This window comes from Indicator indicator, chromosome 2 (genome assembly GCF_027791375.1).
Source record: "Indicator indicator isolate 239-I01 chromosome 2, UM_Iind_1.1, whole genome shotgun sequence".
In the NCBI taxonomy this organism is placed as follows: Eukaryota; Metazoa; Chordata; class Aves; order Piciformes; family Indicatoridae; genus Indicator; species Indicator indicator.
In genome coordinates, this window is record NC_072011.1 from 40,747,900 (window position 1) to 40,768,344 (window position 20,445).

General features: G+C 47.5%; 1 protein-coding gene across 1 annotated transcript; it reads left to right on the forward strand.

Annotated features, from left to right (window-relative positions):
• Nucleotides 1-504: 504 nt before the first annotated feature.
• ABCC10 (ATP binding cassette subfamily C member 10) lies at nt 505-18,919 on the forward strand. The gene is made up of 21 exons (XM_054399202.1): nt 505-695; nt 2,288-3,656; nt 5,061-5,288; nt 5,490-5,646; nt 8,361-8,485; nt 8,964-9,043; nt 9,192-9,363; nt 10,274-10,372; nt 10,554-10,743; nt 11,094-11,171; nt 11,545-11,736; nt 12,154-12,289; nt 12,655-12,850; nt 13,632-13,975; nt 14,136-14,305; nt 14,610-14,770; nt 15,179-15,432; nt 15,752-15,897; nt 16,376-16,473; nt 16,669-16,781; nt 18,764-18,919. Exons 1-21 carry the CDS (start codon nt 535-537, stop codon nt 18,897-18,899), a joined length of 4,605 nt encoding a protein of 1,534 aa, XP_054255177.1. The 5' UTR covers nt 505-534; the 3' UTR covers nt 18,900-18,919.
• Nucleotides 18,920-20,445: the final 1,526 nt, after the last annotated feature.

Consider the following 20,445-nt stretch of genomic DNA (forward strand, 5'->3'; position numbering starts at 1 on the left):
TTGTCCCAGGTACAACCCCCTACACAAGCCCACCTGGAGTTTTTATGAGTTAACCTTGTTCTTTCAGCTGTGTCTTAAGGAGTATCATTGTGAGAATTGTTTTGAAGATGGAAATATAATTGATGGATTGTTGATTAAACAGCTGAAAATATTTTTCAGAGTGATCAATAGCAAGGCAAGTGCCTTTTCACATTAGTTTCAAAGGATAAACCAACCATGAGAAAAAATCAACCCAGAAAAAAGTAGAAAGTCTTATATTCCAAGAGCTTTGAGCTCTCGGGGTGACTCGGTGGGACAAACTATAATTTATTTTAAACTGGAGCTTGATCATTTTGTAAAATAGATGAAAAGATAGCAAATGCACAATAATAGGGCCTGTACTACGTGACCCAGGAAGTTACTTCTATCCCTATGTTCATTCTTACCATAGTCCACTTTGGGGTGGGGCTGTACTTTTTTTCTTTTGTACCGCATGCTGTTTCTTCTTTTCTGTTTTAGGAAATCCTGTCTTTCATACTCAGTTCCCAACAAAGGATGGAGAGTATCCTGGCTGATTTGTGTGGGACCAGCCCAGACGATCCACTCCCTGTGTGGGTTCATGGCAGCATTGGCCATTGCTTTAATCAGCTGACATTAAATGTGATTCCTCATGCAATACTTGCAGCAGTTAGTGCCTGCTTCCTTGGCACTCCAAGGTATGAAAACTAACTTGTCTAGTTCTTATTACGCAGGACTGGAGGCAAGGTGAAAGGCTGGAAATTAAATCTTGTTATAATGTGCTGAATATGTAATTAGAGAAGGACACTACATTGTAATGCTATTATATTTCCTAGCATCAGTCCTAATTCAGAGTATGCTGTACAGCTCTGGTCCCTCCATTGCAGAAAGGTATCCATAAAGAATAGACAGGGTATGTTGTTCTTCCGCCGATTTGGGGGTAATTGGGTGATGAGTGAAGGCACGAACCCTGTTGCTGTATAGCAATGAGATTCCAGAAATGCAGAGAGCAGAGAATCTCAGAAGTCTTCCCAGAAGTCTGTTATTGTAGCATTGTAGAATCTCTTGCATTACAGAGTCTTAAGAGCCATCACAGCAGAAGCCCTTAACAGACGAAGCAGCTAACAGAAGTCCCAAGCATATCCCTCGCAGCATCCCTACACAGAAGCCCTAGCCAGAAGAAGTATCTAACAGAAGCAGAAGTCCCTAGCAGCCTTAACCCCCCTTAACCCCCTAATCTGTTCCTAACGTAAGTCCCTAGCCCAAGGTCCTAAGCAAAGGTAGTAATTGCTCAGTGTGGTTGTTTTTTATATTCTTTGTTACCAATCCCTTAACCAGTAAAATCCAACCACATATATAAGCTAATGTCTTTTCCCAATATGAGGTGCCGGCATGTCAAGGAGGTGGCTCCTGCAGTATGTTCCAATCAAAGGGTGCCAATGTGAGGCTGTTGTTCTTGGCACACATGGAATGTTACTGTTTAGCTCTACACAGTGTGCTAAGGAATTGGTCAGCTAAGAAATCATGTACTCTGCACACGTCCAGTGGCTGCAACAAGGGTAGTGAACATAAACCCACAGGTAGTAATTCAACAGAATTTCAGTAAATGAAGATTGGGAAAACTGGGAGAGAATATTCTGGGAGAGAATATAAATTCAAAGTGACATGGAGGATTATCCTGAAACCAGGACATATATAAGGTAATAAGCAGTTCAGGAAATCAAAAATTGTTTTTCTCTTTACCTTCTTTGGAAATTTGTGAACATGGCAGCATTCGCTGATATTGAAAGGTGACAAATGACAATGTATCAAATGATAATGAAATACTTTCTTGGGCAATAGATTATGGATTTCATGTACACAGCATCATTGAAATCAACAGTGATAAAAATAACAAATATCACAAAGACAAGAGAAATCAAGGATCAGAGGTATGATACAAAGAATTTGTCCTTCAAAATTTGTGTTAAAGAGGTTAAATATACTTCTTTTTTAATCCTCAAGGGCTGGAGTCTGATTTAACCACAATGCATCACAGTTTGCAAACAAATTTCTGTAGAGAAATGCTTTTTGGTAGCATCTGAATCTCTGGTATTGATCAGATACTGGGCTATACTGACCTGATGTTGTTTAGCAATGCCTACAGTCTGAAGAAGTTACAAGTCTCCAGAGGTGAATTCGGGAGGTTAAGTAAAAGTAACAGATAAAGCTTGGAAGAAAGGAGAGTATTGACTGAGAGACGATTGAATTTCAGTTGTAATTTTTTTTTCTCTGTTCTTTCCTTCTCTAGATCTGGCTCCAGGGTGCCTTGCAGGCCAAGCTGGGGATGCAGAATTACTACCTCCTTCATACTTGCTGTCTTATTCCTTGCTGATACCATTCCAGCCACCATTTCTCAGCAAGGGCTGGGCCCTGTATACCTAGAAGTGCTGGTAAATGGCACTGCCACCCTGACATGGTTCACGCATGGCCTCGCTCTTCTCATTCTCTTCAGATCCAGCCATGGCTTTACAAAGGGCCCAGTGGCCCTGGCTTTCCTTGCTCTCTTACCCATACCTTCCCTCATCATCAAACTGGTATGGTACTACCACAACAAGATAGCTTGGTCCCCTGCCCATCCTGCTACCTCCTCCAGGTTTGCCATTCTCTGTCTGCAGCTGGCCTCTCTGCTTGTGTATGTGATTGGTTACCTCTTCCCCACCACTAGCAGGCAAGACTTCCTCTCCATCAATCACTCCTGGCATCAAGGCCAGCTCATCTCAGAACCGGGAATACCAGTGTCTGATCAGCAGAGAGTGGCAGAAGATGGTGAGAGCTGGCTCTCACGCTTCCTTTATGTTTGGATGAACCCTCTTATGAAACATGGCTATCAGGGCAAGCTGAAGCAGCCGCAGGATGTCTATGTGCTTCCTCGCCAGCTCCAGGCTGCCAGTGTCTGTGATCGTTTCTACTCTTGCTGGCAGAAGGCAGCAGCTCGTCACCAAGTAGAGGAAGAGACGGTGTCTCTTACTAGCCCAATCATTGCTAGAGGTGATGGGAGTAGCAATGCCCCAGACAACCTGCACCATGCCCAGAAGCCAGTGCGACTCTTCTCAGTCCTCCATGCAGCATTTGGACTTCGTTTCTACTCCCTTGGACTTCTCAAGCTGGCTGGCAATCTGCTAGGTTTCTCAGGCCCTCTGCTTCTGAACTTGCTGGTGAATTTCATGGAGTCACAGGAAGAGCCCCTGAGCCATGGGGTGCTCTATGCCCTTGGACTCTTTGCTGGCTCCTTCTTGGGTGCTCTCTTGCGCAACCAGTTCACCTATGAGGTGAACAAGGTGACACTGATGGTGCGAGCTGCTGTAATCTCTGCCATCTACCGCAAGGCGCTGCGTGTCAGTAGCAGCAGTCTTACCCGATTCACTCTGGGGGAAATTGTCAACTTCATGAGCACAGATGCTACTAGGTTGGTCAACTTCTGCATCAGCTTCCACGAAGTGTGGAGCTTGCCTTTCCAGTTTGCCATTACCCTCTACCTGCTCTATGAGCAAGTAGGGATAGCCTTTTTGGGAGGCGTGGCCCTGACACTGCTGCTTGTGCCCATCAACAAGATTATAGCTAACCGCATCATGATGAACAACCAGGAAATGCTGAAACATAAGGATACACGGGTCAAGGTGAGGGGCAGCTGGTGGCTCTCTGAACTTTTTCTCCCTGTTTGACCCTGGAATGTTGGCTTTTTGGCCACTTGTCATGATCCAAAGCAGATTAGTCGAGTCATACTTGTTGGGAAAAATGTTAGATGGGGCACACACACTTGGTTCACTGACAAGAAAGTAAACCTGTAATGCTTGTTTTACCCCTTAGGCTAATTCACATTCCCTTGCACTTTTATTTTCTGTGTGTGGTATAGAATCATACAATCATAGAATGGTTTGGGTTGGAAGGGATCTCCAAAGATCGTCTAGTCATTGCAGGGACATCCTCTACTAGATCAGGCTGCTCAGAGCCTTGTTTAGCCTAACCTTGAATATCTCCAAGAATGGTGCCTCAACTATCTCCCTGGCCAACCTGTTCCAGTGTTCCACTACCCTAATGGTAAAGAACTTGTTCCTAACATCCAATCTAAATCTACTTTTCCCTAATTGAAAACCATTGCCCCTCACCCTATCACTACAGGCCTTTGTAAACAGTCTCTCTCCAACCTTCTTGTAGGCCCCCTTCATGTACTGGAAGGCTGCTATTAGGTCTCCCTGGAGCCTCCTCCAGGCTGAACTGCCCCAGCTCCCTCATCCTATCCTCAGATGTTCCAACCCCCGACCATTTTTGTGGCCCTCCTGTGGACCTGCTCCATCAGGTCCGTGTCCTTTCTGTATTGAAAGCTCCAGAGCTGGCTGCAGCACTCCAGGTGAAGTCTTACCAGAGCAAAGTGGCAGAATCACCTCTCTTGACCTGCTGGCCATGCTTCTTTTGATGCAGCCTAAAATGTGATTGGCCGCCTGGGCTGCAAGGACACACTGTTAGCTCATGTCCAACTTCTCGTCCACCAGCACCCCCAAGTCCTTTTCTGCAGGGCTGCTCTTAATTTCAGCATCCTCCAGTCTGTACTGATATTGACGATTGCCCCTGCCTGGTGCAAGACCTTATACTTTGTGTTAATGTTAAGGTAGGACTCACAATTTCCTATAGAGGTGCTTCCATTCTATTGCTCCAGTAATGCCATCAGTGGTGAGGGGGCTTGCAGTCTGGACAAAGGTAATTATTAAGGTAGTGGTTTTATTTTGCTCCAAGCTTGGCACCCTCACTCATCTTGTCCACTGCTTTTTGCATATTTGCAGTGCATATTTTGCCTTTTCACAGCACAGGTGGCTGAGGAAGCTGGTGAAATGAGTAAAAGCAAAATTCCTAGTGACTGCCACATGAGTTTAGGTTTTTGTTAGCAATAAATGATTCCTGGTATCTCTAGCCAGGCCCTTTGCAGGAGGCAACTGCAAACCTGGCCCCAGCCCAGGTACCTAGCTGGCATTTGTTGTATTAGGCAGGCACAGGTTACACTATGTGCTTTTCCTCTTTGCCTGCAGCTAATGACAGAGTTCCTATCTGGCATCCGTGTGATCAAATTTTACACTTGGGAGAAGCACTTCAGCACCAGGATAAATGCCTGCCGAGCTAAAGAGCTGCAGAAACTACGAGCCATCCAGTACTTGGATGCTGTGTGTGTGTATCTCTGGGCAGCACTGCCTGTTGTTGTCTCCATTGCCATCTTCATCACCTATGTCCTGTTGGGTCATACGCTCACGGCCACAAAAGTAAGTAGTAGGGAGACCTCCAGCTTTATCTTGTTGGAAAACAATCTTCAGTGGTGCTGCAGTCCTGGGGCATCTCTGAAAATTAAACCCAGCCTGTGTCTCCCCATAGCTCTTCAGGATTTCAGTGGTGAAGCTGTCTGGGGGAAACAAGATGCAAGGGAGTACTGCCTCTAACTCATGGCTGTTTCCTTATCCATGCAGGTGTTCACAGCATTGGCCCTTGTTGGGATGCTTATTCTTCCTCTCAATAGCTTCCCATGGGTGTTGAATGGGACCTTGGAAGCCAAAGTTTCCCTGGATCGAATCCAGCGTTTCCTTGAGCTTGTAGACCAGGACCTGGAAGCTTATTATGCTCTAGGTAATGTCAAAGGATGCTGCTGCACTTGGAATGCTGGGCAGGGGGATGTTGCAAGCAGAGAGCTGAGGTGTAAGGCCCTGGGAAGCCAACTGGCTGTCACATCATGATTCAAGATGTTTGACTGTCAGTGGCAGAGTGAAGGCGCTTCATTTCTGAGTGTTTCAGCAGAGAGAGGGAAGAAGTGTTTCCCCTTTAAATCACTTGTTTTGGAATCCTGGTTTAGAATTCTACTTGCTGTGGAATGAGTGAAATGCCCCTCTCACAGTATAGGAAAGCAGTATTGTATTTGTTGAGGTAAATAATTTGACAAAGCTTAAATGAATTTGAGAGAATTCAGTGAAGTTCAGCAAAGGTTAATCAAAGTTCAATTTGATGGCGAGGTTCACTACATTACTTATTACAAAGGCAAATTGATTTGAGTTGGATTAATACGATTTTGTAAGAAGTATACAGGGGGAAATTGACTTAGAGTTAGGCTAGGATGACTTTCACAGGAATTGGGAATAAACAGGATAAAGATGGCCTTCCCATCTTTATCTTGACTCATTAGGTTTTCAGAATGGACTCCCTTGCTCTCTAAACTCCTTCTCCAAGAGGAGCCTAGGTGCAGCTGCATCCAATCTTAGACCTGATCAGCAGTTCCTGACTAAGAACACTGAGGAGATTGGCAGTGAAGGTGGTAAATGAGGCCCTCACTTTGAGTAACAAGGTTCAGAATGGACTCCCTTGCTCTCCAGATGCCTTCATAGAGTAAGATTATATCCACCCCTAGTCCCAGATTTGGTCAATGATATATGACTAAGATGATTTGGGTGTAAGGACTTCAGTGTAGTGCTTTAAGATAAGTTTGTGCATTCTATATAATTTTGAGATAGCAGGAATTTAAAGTGCATTAACACTGTTGCTGTAAACTGTAAGATAGCAGTGTTTAACACATCATTCATCTATAATCGATTATAATCAACGCAGTGATTTAGATAAATTTTAACAAAGCTCACAAAGCAAAAAGCAAATCATGCAAACACACATAGACAGAGCTATATACAGATAGAGAGTTTAACCTGTGATTAAGATGTTTCCTTTCCTGCAGATTACAGTAAATTTGGGCACATGGGGATCTTCAGGATTTCATAAAATCCTAGAGATGGCAAATACTTACAGCTCTTTACAGCCGGATTGTTACAAGCAGATGGTCTTCCCTGGTTGTCAGTCTTTACAGACAGATGGTGGTGGATATTCAGAGTTGGATCTGAGAGGCACCCCAGCTCAGCAAGATACCCAGTCACAGTCACTGTAATCCCAGAGAGCTCCAATAAGCCTCACTTGGGATCAGTATTTATACAGTCAAAAGGTGATTGACTTTGCTTGGTGCTTTGGACCGTACTTTTTCCACTGTTGCCATTAATATTGTCAGACAAACTTCTCACTTTTCAAAGGGGCCTATGGTCTTAATTGTCAGCACCTTTCCGAGGTATTCAGGAGTTGCAGGTATGGTTATCGGTGCCTAATAGTTCCAACTCACTGTACTTGTACCAGGGACATGGAGATACTGAATCGTTTTGACTTGCTTTCCCATAAGGCAAGATCAGAAGATACCAAATTGTCCCAGCTGTCTACATTTTGTAATTAAACAAGAACACAACAGCTGGTGTTGACTTCATAAAGTGGCCCAGGTGGCAACATCGCAAAGTGTCCCAGGGAAGGGGTGATCCGCACCATCGTGCTGTGGAAAGTAGGAGAGAAGGCTGCAAAATTTCTCTTTACCAACCAGAGACCATTGCTTGTCCCTGCAGAGCTCTGCCTTTAAGTGTCCCTTTAGAAGAAGCCACTCCTTCCTCTGTCCAAAGTTCCTCTGACACTGAAGCTATGTTTATGGATTTGCCTGGCAGAAAGGCTTGAACAGGTGCCCCTGTGCCTCTCTCTTCCATCACAGCTCCTTTTCTCTCATTCCTTGCCTTTTGCTAGCTCCCTGCCATTCTTTTACCTTCAACAGTAATAAAACCAGGTTATCTTTATGTCATGGATTGAGTTGAACCTGCTGCTGTTATTCATACCATGCTGCAGTCATGCCAGCTTCAAAAAATGAAAGTGCTACTGGAGCAACGTATTATGGGGCTTGAAGTTCTGATTACAGCGTGGGATGCTTCCTGTTCTGGTTGCTGTTTCTGAGTTCCAGATTCTTGGGTGTTGGCTGTTTTATGCTGGTTTGGTTTGGTTTTTTTTTTTCCCCCCCCTGTGTATTTCACTGTGCTGCTTCTGCAAATAGGCTAAGCTAAGATAATCATGCGTTGTATTATTAATTAGATTATTAGCTAAGGTAACTATGCATTGTGATTATGGTATGTTATATTAAACTCTTACCTCTTTATTTCAACCCTGAGTTTTGTGTGTCGCTCTTCCCCTCACTTTTGTGTTGGGGGAGCAGGGAGTTTAGCCCTTGTGCTAAACCATTACACCTTACAGTGTCTCCCTGATAGCCAGCAGGTCACTATGTGTGTCTGGTGGAAGCTGAAGACAGGATTGAGGAAGGGAAGTATAAGTTTAAGGGCATGTAAGTAGGCAAGTGCCCCATTATGCAACTGACTCAAGGGTGATGCCCTTTCTGTGGTCTCATCTATTTAGGAACAAAGCTGATAGTATTTGTGATGCCAAGTGGCTTTCATGTTCTGGCCTTTTCATAGCAGCGTGCTGTTCTGCCTGCCTTTGTTTTGCAGATGTCCCTTCAGGTACTGCTGCTGCCATGGAGATTCAATGTGCAGCCTTCTTATGGACACCAGTTGAGGAGGAAAGCACCATGGCCACTTTGGAACTGCACATTGAGAACCTGTCAGTGGAAAAGGTGAGCAAGGACACAGGAGGTAATAGAGAAGAGTAAGTCCAGAGAAGCCAAATAGTGTAGCAAGGATGTCATGCTTTCGTGTTTTTCTGGTCTTACAAGCCAAGCATTAAAATCTTTTCTCAGTCAAGAGGCACAGGACACATATCTCTTAGAACTGAAGGATGCTGGAGGAGATCCAGTCGTGCCTTACACACAAAAGATGAACCAGCTCTGTCTGCTTTCTACTGCTGCTGCAGGAGAAGACTGAGCAGGGAACACATTTGGACTCCAGAATTAACTTTCCTTGCGGACTTGTGCCCTTCCATATCAGGGGTTCGGTATACCCAACAACTGTACCCAGCCCCACTACAGAACCTGTGGATAGTCCTAGTTTAAGACAGTAGTCAGCTTTCTTACAGGCTATGTGTGGTTCAATTAAATCTAGACAAGCCACCCTGTATTAGCATGTCAGGTTGCTCGTTTTCATTTCCCTTTTCAGGGGATGCTCCTGGGAGTTGTTGGGAAAATCGGCTCTGGCAAAAGCTCTCTGCTTGCAGCCATCACTGGAGAGCTCATTAAGTAAGTAGCCTAAAGGCTTCTCCCTGCCTCGTCCCTCTATATCGTGGCAGGCAGAGACCATCCACTGCTATCTCTATTTGTAGACCATTTTGATTTGTCAACAGTTCTCTTTTGTTGCCCTTTCCACCCACTTCTGGTGCGCCTGCAGACAAGGTGGACGAGTGTATATTTGTGACCTGGAGCGAGGATTTGGTCTGGCCACACAGGAGCCTTGGATACAGTCTACTACTGTCCGTGAGAACATCCTTTTTGGACGGGAATATGATGCCAGGCTCTACAAGGAGGTGGTGGAGGCCTGTGCCCTCTCTGATGACCTGAACGTGAGTGCTTAAACTGTAAATGTGCCTGGGCTGCCTTGGCCAGCTTTTGCATCCAGCCTGAGCCTCCCTGGGAGCAGTTCTCATCCTTCCAGGCTATAGACTGGTTTTCCAATGTGCCGGTCACATGACGTTACTCTGATTGCCGATCCCATACCATACACTCTTGTAGCATTTTGGATAGTTTCTTCTGGTGCCAAGCCAAAACCTCTTGATCCTGGGGAAAGGATATGTTTGTGCAGAGCTGATGGCTGCCAGGTTTATTTAGGCAAAACCTATCAGTAGCTCATGCATTTTTTTCGATCAGAAGGAACTTCCCTGGGCTCTGGAAGGGCTGAGTCTGTGGTTCTCCTGTCAGTAATACACATATTCTATATTAGAGGCTTATGGCTGTATTAGCCAGTAAACATGGCTTGCCTTCTATCATTCTGTAACCTGATACCTGATTTTCTGAAGTGTCAAGCACTAGGAGCTCCTGTTTGCTTTGACAAAGAAATACTCTATAAAGGCAAGATTTCAGAAATGGTAGACTATGCCTGTGCCACCAAATCAAGAGGAAACTGTAGCTTTTACAACTAAACTTTTTGGATGGGCCCTGGCATGGTTTTGGTGCAGACCCCAGCTCTTGCTTTCCCAGAAAATGCCCAGGTGCAATTTCAGACCAGAAATTGATCTCAAGGGTAGTTCAGATATGCTCACCCTATTCTGAGCTGTAAGAGAGTTTAGTTGTAGTAATACCAAGCTTGCCATTTGTCTGCATAATCAGTGTATAGACTGTTGCATTGTTTAATTTTCAATATGATCATTTCCTGAAGGAATTACTGCCAGAGGTAGGAGAGGGACCCCAGGGTTCTGGTTTTGGGTCCCCTGTAGTTTCCTGCCCCTTCTAAATGGATTTTCTAAAATGTTTCAGATTTTACCAGCAGGTGACCAGACAGAGGTGGGTGAAAATGGTGTGACACTCAGTGGGGGACAGAAGGCTCGAATAGCCCTTGCCAGGGCTGTTTACCAGGTAAATAGCAAAGGAGTTGTCCTGTGGTAGATTGTGCCCAGTGCCAAGTCAGATTTAAAGAAGCTGGAAGCACTCAGCTGTACAATGTGCTCTGGCCTAAAGGTGCTGGCAATGTGGCACACAGAGGCACTTGCACTTTTCTCTACTGCCTGCTGCTGCTTGTATTTCATCTCCCCCTCAGGAGAAAGAGCTTTACCTCCTTGATGATCCCCTGGCTGCTGTTGATGCAGAAGTAGCCAACCATCTTATGCAGAAATGCATTCTTGGAGTTCTCAAACACAAGACCAGGATCCTTTGTACCCACAGGACAGAGTTTCTGAAGAAAGCTGATGCCTTGCTGTTGGTAGACAATGGCAGGATAGTTAAGACAGGTACATTCACTGTCTCAGGCATTCATTTGTGCCTGTGTTCCAGTCTTGGAATGGATGGACATAAAGTGAGGAACCCATTGATAAAGTGCTTGAGGACACTACACGTGTGCAAAGATGGGACAGAAAGGAATGTGCAGATGCACAGATAAAACAGGACAGCCCTAGGGGTGGGGAGCTGATAAGGCAGAAAGCTATAGCAGGTTGTATGAAGTAGGACCTTCAAGGGTGCAGGTGCTATGAGAGAAAATAGGGAATGTTAGAACAAAATTGGGTCATTTCATAGCAAGAGGCAGGAAGTAGCTGGCATCTGTTCCTCATGGACTGAAGCATTAACATGTCTCTCTTCACAGGCACTCCAGCTGATATCCTGCCACTTGTGGAAGCCTTCCCCAAGTCCAAGGATATGGACAAAAGAGAGAAGGAGAAAGGTCCATACCTGGCAAGCTTGAGGGTGGCTGGGGCACCATAGCTCAGCTGACCACGCAGAACCTTTACCTGATGGCTGCTGGCCTTAGAGCAGAGCTTCCATCACCTTATTGTGGCAATACTGATCTGTGGGCAGTGTGTGCCCAGAGGGAGAGAAGACCCATGTATTGCTGTCTATTGGTTTGGAATAATATTTGAATCTCTTGTTCCACTTGTTGGTCCAACTTTGGATGCAGGTCTGAGAGGATTGGGGCACTATCTTGAAAGAGGAGATGAGGCTCCCTCATAGCCTAGGCTTGGTCCATTCACAGCAAGGAACAGTTACAGCAGGAACTTGCGTTGCACTGACATTTGCTTTTGCCTCCATTCCCACAGCCCCTGATGAACAGGGCCAAGAAGTGGCTGTAGAGACAGAGGCAAAAGAGTCAACACAAAACAATCACCTCATCCACAAGGAGGAAGAGAAGAAGGAAGGGGCAGTGGCTTTTGAGGTGTACAAAGCATACTGGCTAGCAGTGGGCAGTGGCTTGGCATTATCCATCCTTTTCTCACTCTTCCTGATGCAAGGTGAGGCAGTGACCCAGCAGCACATCTCCCTTCAGACATTACTCTCCTGTCATTCCCTGGTTGTGCAGAGTCTAGGGAAGAAAAGAGGCCAGGGAGTTAACAGCTCTCCCTGCAGCAGGAAGACCTCTTTTCTCTTCCCCAATCTAAAGTAGCACAGTTGGGAAGGGGCACATGTGGGAACAGGATGTGGCATCTCAGTGCTGCAGGAGTAGTTCTGTGTTGCTGCTGCAGCTCAGGACTGGTCCCTTGCTCCTGCTCTACTACTAACAGTGGAGAATGAAGGCAGGGGAAGACAAAGCTGGACAGTGAAACAATAACAAAAGCTATCCAGTGGCCTCCCCTCCAGATTTTCTGCTTCATATCTGCTGATTCGAAGGTTGAATCCCACTTTATGCAATAATCTGTCTTCCTCTGTAGCATCCAGAAATATTTCAGACTGGTGGCTGTCACACTGGATCTCCAGCATATCCCAGGCAGCAAATACCTCTGTGATGGTCTGCTCAGCTTCCCTTCCTTCCCCGCACCTGCTTCTCTTCTCCGTTGCTGGGCTTGTGTAAGTGAATCTGATCAGGGGATGCCAAAGGAAGCTGGAAGCACACTCCCATTTTGCCTTTAAGTGCATTTTCTGTGAAGATCCTTACTGAGAGCAGGAATAAACTGACAGCCCGCTCCAGGAAATCTGTTTGACTGACCTGATGAGGTGCTCAAAGGGCTTCTGTTTGAGATTGATAGAAGACCCCTAGCTACACAGTAGTCAGTTTGTCCCAGCATGCTAACGGTATGGTCTGTCACAGGAGTATCATGTTGAGGTATCCTTCTTTCCCGTTGGGATTTCTTCTGGGTTCTCATGCCCTGTCTGTGAGTTTACTGTCATGGGGACCTTGGCAGATTCATGATCTTCCTTCTTCTGTGTTCCAGCTCCCCCATTCAAGCTCTGGACACCACCCCAGTCCCTTCCAATGGCTCACTGGATGTGAATTTCTATCTGATAGTTTATGGGAGCATTGCAGGAGCCAACTCCCTCTTTACCATTCTTCGAGCCTTCCTCTTTGCTTATGGCACTATCCGTGCTGCCACTGTTGTTCACAACCGACTGCTCCAGAGGGTTATAAAGGTAATGGTCAGGAAGCCCAGGGCAGGCTGGGGCTTCTGCAAGTTGCTCTGCCTCAACATTTTTCTCATGGCTGGGAGTAGGGATCTGGGAGGTGGATCAGGGCTTCTGCTGATAGTAGCTGATGAGCTCCCCATAGAAATATATCCAAAAAGGGCTGCACCACAGCCAGGACAAGGGGCCAGTGACCTGGGTTTCAAAATGTGTCCTGTAACGATTGTTCTATTTCATGGAGGGGTGTTTTATGGCTGCCACCTGTATCTATTCACTAATTAGGCTTCAGTGTACAGCCATGATGAGGACAAATTGTATCAAAGTAGCTTTTGCAGGGTCATGAACTCAGATTGAGATAAGATCACGGAAGGAGTCATTAAGCAAGATTTATGGCTGATGCTGTCATGTGCCAGTTAACTTTATTTAGGATTTGGGTTTCCTCGGGTCCTCAGACTAGAACTAGGATTAGAGGATTGGAGGACAGGATTAGAGGCTAGGAATAGAGGATTGGTTACTGGTAGGCCATTATGGGATCTGAGTGACGGCTATCCTGGCAGCTGTCTGCCATTCACCTCAGAAGGAGTGCTGCCTTTTACTATGTGAACAGCATGAGCAAATGCTGGCTTTGGAGTCTGAGATTTCTTCTCCATCTCAGGAAATGATGGGGCTGTGGTGGCCATCCTGTTGTAGCCTTATCTGTTCCCCTTAGTGCTGCTCTCCTGGACACTGTTCTGTGGCTGGATCTCACTGCAGCTGACTGGCTCTTACTTTCTGGTTCCCTTGTTCTCAGGCCACAGTCACCTTCTTTGACACCACACCAACAGGACGGATCCTGAACCGCTTCTCCTCCGACCTGTACTGCGTGGATAACAGCCTGCCATTTATGCTCAACATCTTGCTGGCCAACATGTACGGGCTCTTGGGCATGCTGGTGATAATCACCTATGGCCTCCCATGGATTGGTCTGGTCTTACTGCCTCTGGCTGCCCTCTATTTCTCCATCCAGCGCTATTACCGGTGTACATCCCGGGAGCTGAAGCGCCTTTACAGTGTCACTCTGTCTCCCATTTACACTCACTTCTCAGAGACCCTCTCAGGACTGTGCAGCATCAGAGCCATGCGGGCAACAGAGAGGTGAGTAGGAAGAAAATGCACCAAAAGAGGCAGAGCTTTAGCTTTACAGACCAATGCCTTCTTGGATGTGGAGCTGGTTCTGGTGTAGCAGGAATGCCTGTGCTCTGGGGCAGAAGCAATGAAGGTTGCGTGGTACAGACCTCTGTTGTGTGCCAGCCAGGTTTGAGTTGGAGAATCACCTGCGCCTGGAGCAGAACCAGCGCTGCCTCTTTGTCAGCAACACAGCAGCGCAGTGGCTGGACATCCGCTTGCAGATGATTGGGGTCGTTGTGATTACTGCTATTGCAGGAATTGCCATTATCCAGCACCAGAAGCAACTGGGAAATCCAGGTAGGCTGCCAGGGATTGTTCTTTGTCCACCCCTATGCTGTGGCCCAGATGTTCCTCCTCTCCTAGCTCAGAGCTGCACACCTTCCTACACTGGAGTAAGATCCAGAGCTCCTGCTCTCTGGCCCTTTACAAGTCACCCACAGTGTAGTGCATCAGCTCCTGTCCTTCCTCCTGTATGTCCCCATCCTCAAGTGTGATTCCAGACTCCAGAGTGCTGATTTCTCCCTTGTTTCTTTGTCCTGCCACCAAGATCTCAGCTTCTTCCCAGCCAGTAACATTCTTGCTTATGCTTTTGTCATCACAGGACTTGTGGGCCTTGCACTCTCATACGCCCTGTCTGTCACAAACCTGCTCTCAGGTCTTATTTCCAGCTTCACTCTGACAGAGACCATGATGGTGAGTGTGGAGCGGACAGAGGAATACACTACAGACATCCCCACAGAGCCCCAGGATAAACTGATCCAGGTAAAAGCTCAAACATGTTCTCAGGGCCTGGCCCATCCTCTTGCTCTGTGCCCTGCTCTTGCCTCACGGGGAGATCATGGGGTTCCAGTGAATGGGTGGAGGGCCCTCACCTGCACAAACTACCTTGATCACTCATTCTTTACCAGTATATTCCTGTAGGAGGATGATTCTCTACCAGGAGTTAATGAAGGATGGAATGATGGGAAAGGGTAGGAGAGAAAAACGGGTGATAGGTCCAAATTTTGAGAAAAAAACAAGCTTAGGAGGTGGCTGGAGTTGGAGCTGGGCTGGGTATTTGGTCTGCTCAGGAGCCAAGCAACCATCTAAAGGGGACTTGATCTTTGGGAACGTGAGGCTGAAGACAGTAGGCCATGGTCATATCGTGTCTCACCTGGGTATCCCTCTTAGGTTGCTGCTGACTGGCCAAGCCAGGGGCTTGTGGAATTCCAGCAAGTAGTTCTGGCATACCAAGTGGGCTTGCCTAATGCACTTGATGGTGTGAGCTTCACCATTTACCCTGGAGAGAAGGTGGGGATCGTAGGTCGCACAGGATCTGGAAAATCCACCCTTTTCCTGGCTCTTTTCCGCATGCTGGAGCTGAAGTCAGGCCGGATTCTCCTGGATGGTGTTGACAGCCAGCTTGTGGGCTTGGAGGAACTAAGGTACGGAGGGCGGAGCAGAGCGGAGGGTAGCTGGCAGAGCCTGGAGGCTGAGAGCTGTCAAGTGGTTGGATGCCAAAGGGAACAGTGAGGAGCAAAGGACTTACTGCTCTGGCACCCTCTTGTCTGATTGTAGGAGTTCTTAGGAGTTGCACTGCTGTTTCTGAACAGTTGTGCTGAGGCAATGAGGCTGAATATGTGACCAACGTGCCTCTAAGATACACGACAGGCCAAGACACCTCACCTCAGGAGAGAAAAATAACAGGCCTTTTGTTTTCAGCAGAACCCACCCCTTGGGCTCTCAGCTCTCATTTGCTTGCAGATCTAGGCTGGCAATCATCCCGCAGGATCCATTTTTGTTCAGTGGCTCAATCCGAGAGAACCTGGACCCCCAAGGAAAAAGGACAGATGCTGAGCTCCATGAGATGCTAGAGCAATGCCACCTGTGGGATGCTGTTACTCAAATGGGTAAGTCTGAACCCAGTGAGAAGCAACTGCTGAGCCCTCTTACTGGGAGACAGGAGGAGGACTCAACTCAGTCAGGCAGCTGAGGAAAAGAGGCCAGATGGGTACAGTAGGGAATTGGTTAGGTGAGGCCACGCTAGGACCAGGGTGGGAACAGATCAGTGGGACCCTGTGGCATTCCCTGAGATTTATTGGCAAGGGACTGGCAGGTGATGTATTGGGTGGGAGAATCTTGCTGGTGATAACAGGCCCCAGTGGACATTTGAGCAGAGCCTGAGAGATAAGCCAGCTCCTAGTTCTGGGAAACATGGCATCTCTGCCAGATGTTGCTTGTGTTCAAGTGTAGAGGCTCCAGTTCCCAAGGCATGGGCTTGAGCAGGACTGGCATTTTGAGTGCTACTGGGAAAACCACGAACTGGGGGAGCCATCTGGGGCCCTGTGCAGAACCTACTAGGGTGACTGCTGAATTTGTCCTCCACAGGCGGATTGGACAGTGAGGTGGGAGAGAGGGGAAAGAATCTGTCTGTGGGACAGAGGCAGCTGTTGTGTCTGGCAAGAGCCCTCCTGACACAGGCCAAGGTGAGTACCCTGCCTCCATTGGAGCAGGGTTGGGAAGGAAACTGCTGGTGGCTGTGTGGGGAGCAGAGCACTCCAGAGCTGGGGATGTGATTGGAACAGGCATCTTATGCTACCTGCTCAGGTTGTCTGTAGGCAGGAATTGGGTGGGATCCTCTGTGGTGCTTGGGATTTCCCTTTACTCTCTGTCCCTGGCAGGTGCTGTGTATTGATGAGGCCACAGCCAATGTGGATCAGAAGACAGACCAGCTGCTGCAGAAGACCATCCGCCAGTGGTTTGCTGACAAAACTGTTTTGACAATTGCTCACAGGTATGGAGGAAGCAGCACTCAGCTCCTAAATTCATCCTACCACTCAGGGTGTGGTGGCTGTACCTGCCATGACTGTGTCTTGAGCTGAGCCAGGAGGTCTCCGTGATGAGGCTTTTCAAGTGTAAAAAGTTGGACCTTGCCTATTTGCTGCTTCTGCTTTGTTAGCCCATGGGTGCTGGGAACAACTGGATGTGAAAATCTTGCACCCAAACACTGGGGTAGAGCAAAGGGCAAAACACCACCTTGTATGGCAGATGGCTCTTCCTGGGCACTGCCTGCTGGGACAGGAGTAGTAAATGGAACATTGTGGTTTTGCCAAATTAGGGCAAGGAGCCATGGAGAACTATGCTACAGAGGGAGCATCGTGAATACTGGGGAGGAGCAGGTGTCTGGCTCAGTAGAGGGCACTGCAGGATAGCCAAAGCAAAGGGTTGCAGCAAACTGCCAGCCAAGGGAGGCAGGGTGCTGGGTAGTTCTGTTTTCCAGAACCCTGTGCCAGCAAGATAGACGCTGCCCAGGAAGAATAGGGCAACAGTGCTTGCCCCACAGCTGAGAGATTTAGTGTAAGAGCAGGGGCAGCAGATGTTCGCAGATGGAGGGAGGAGGACAAAACTTAAATACCATGGACACTGAGAAGAGATGGGTTAGTATTAGACAGTGTTCTCACTCTTGCCAAGTGGAGAATTTGGAGGAGGGTAACACAGTTTTCAAAGCACAAAGGTTACCACAAAAATAACCAAATGAGCAGGTGGCAGAGGCTTGTATCCTGCTGTACAGAAGTGGGAGTGATAGATGACAGGCAGGGTGGTCTGGGCCTGACAAGCAGATTGAGTGGGTTTTGTTAAATACATCAGATAGGAAGGAGGTAGGAGGGAATTTGGTTCCTACACTGGAGGTATTGTGTGTAAATAAAGCTGTGGGCTGAGGTGTGTGTTAGGGTTGGGTGGGAGGAGGCTACCTCCGATAGAGGAGTAATTAGAGGAGAGAGGACCAGCAGAGGAAGGAGTGGTAGAAGGAGTGGCTGAAGGCAAAGCAGCAAGACTGGGTTGAAGATGGCTCCAACCCCTCTTCCACTGGATGAAGGGAGGTTGAGCAGAGCAGTAAGAAGGGAAAGGTGGTGATGGAGTTGCTTTGTACCCATGGTTCTTCCATGCTATTCAACTGTGGGTGAACTGTTAGTTGTATGCGTGAAATCTAGGGAGTGACGTGACTTGATACTTGTCCCTTGCTGCTCAAGGTCACTTTCAGGGCAGCAGCTTGGCCCTCTTTTGGGTGTGAATATGTAACCAGAATCCTGAACTCCATACAGCTTTTTAGCTGCTGAAATTCTGTGGTGTCTTCCCTGTGACTTGCAGCCTTGTGGGACTGTAGTTTTGCACTGAACAGTTCACAACTGTGCAAAGGAATTCCTGCTGCCCTGTCTTCCCTCCTGGGGCCAGAAGTTGCTGCCCTGCTAGCAGTCTGGGCAAAACTGGATGCATATGTGTGCTGTGGGTTCTGTGGCTGGCAGTCTGGCAACTATCTATTAGTGATGGCAGCATGAGCAAATATGCCAGACTGCTAGGGAAGGACAGCTGATGCACAAGTCCATTTATTCTACCCTCAGGAGGTGACAGGCAAAGAAATGTAAGGTCAAACAGAAGCAGCTTTTCTGTGGGGAAAGAGACAGCTTGTTCAACCACAGAACTAGGTGTACCCTGAGCTCTCCCTCCAGACAGGGCTTCCCTGTCTGCTTCTGGTGCCCTGCCATGCCCAGCAACTAGAAGGCATGGCTGTGCTCTCTTAAGAGGTGATAGGTTTCAGCAGTGTGCAGAGGCTCTCTGGGGACCTGCACTGCAGTGTGCCCCTGAGTGCACAGAAAGATTGTTCCACAGATCCTGATGCTGAGCATGTCTTGGGCTACCCCTGGACACTGAGGGAAGCAGTATCCAGGATTATTCCTCAGATTCACCAACATCTGTCCTGCTGTTTGCTGTCCACAGGCTGAACACCATCTTGGACTCAGACCGTGTGCTGGTGATGCAAGCTGGGAGAGTGGCAGAGCTGGATTCACCCACCCACCTAAGCCAGAAAGATGGTTCCTTGTTCCAGCGCCTCCTGCACAGTGGGCAGCAGTGACCTCCACCTTGGGCTGGCTCCAGGCAGCCCTCCTGGCTCTGTGCCTGGCTTTCCTCTTGTCTCATCCACCAGCCCTGTCCTTGCAGGACCAGGAGCTGCTGAGGTGGGGGAAGGGGTTATTCCTTCCTGCAGAAAGCAATTGTGTGTCCTCAGGGATGGGAGCATGCCACTGCGGCTTTTCCTTTGGTATGGAAGATAGCACATGGTGTTTAGGGCTGTGCAAGCCTGGCTGATGGGATACTGCTCCCCTCCAAGTCTCCCATTTGAGACTAGAGGGATTTTCTGCTCACTGAAGGAGAGGCTTCTAGTCTGAGACTTAGCCTCACATGTGCAGTTTAAAGTGGAAACATGATTCTATGATCCTCATGAAGCTGCATTATTCAGGTCCCTCTCCCCTTCCGCTACTAGGCATAGACTTTGTGGTGCCCTCTCTGCACAGAAATAACCCTACCTTCTCCCTGCTACTTTCAGAGGACAATGACCTCTTGTAACCCAGAAGGTTGCACCTGGAGGCCTTGCTGCTTTTCCTTCAGTTTACAGTAGAGAAGGCCTTTCCCTGAAGAGATAGAATGTGATTGCATTAAAGGCCTCTAAGGCTCATTTATTTCAAGACTATTTTCCAAGGGAAACTCCCTATTTTTCCTGTCCTGCTTCCAGCTGCTTTCAGTTTTAAGGTCAGATTGCTGTTCTCATTGGCACCCTTGGATTCAATCTTGGGCTTTCCCTTTCTCCCTGACACTCTTAAGACCATGCCTTGCAGGTACACACCTTTGCTGCAGGAGTCATCTCCACCCCTGCAGCCAGAGCGTGAGGCAAGACAGATCAGTGCCACAATCTGGGTTTGCCTCCGTGAGGGAAGTGATAGGAGATAATTATCCAGCACAAGTAGCTGACCAAACTGATCTAATTGAATCTGCTGAAAGCAGGAGGTTGGGGTGTCCAGAGATCCCTTGCAAACTAAATTATTGTATGATTCTCTGATACACTGTTTCTGGGCTTGTATTTGTTTTATTTCATAAAGGTACATCATCCATCCATGTATAAAAAAATAGTCTTTCTGATGAAGCCTCAGTCTCCTCTCCCAGGTCTCTCTGCTGGCTGAGTGCTTATTCCTCAGTCTGCTTGCTTCACACGATCTTTAAACCAGCTCTGCAACCCTACAGGCCAGTAGTAAGGTTTGGGTTGACAGGTTTTTTTATTCCACTGCTTAGCCCTCCATGCCCATGAGGAGGCACAGAAAACCCTGGTTCTGGCAGAGGGCCACTGCTTGCTGCACACCACAGCAGTACAGACAGGAGCAGACCTAATACAAAGGCTAAGTGACCTGGCCATCTGAGTGACAGCCTTATTTGTACTTCAGCAATGGTGGAGAAGATAGTATTGAATCTGCTTCCTACAGTCATCCCAAGCTTAGTAGCTTTTGTCACATCCATCATAAGGAGCTTAGCCTTTGTTGTGTCAAGAAACACTACAATGGCTGATTTGAGGTTAGTGCCAGCCGCCTGCCTCAGACTGGGAGAGGGAAAAAAGGATCTGGATCTTGTAT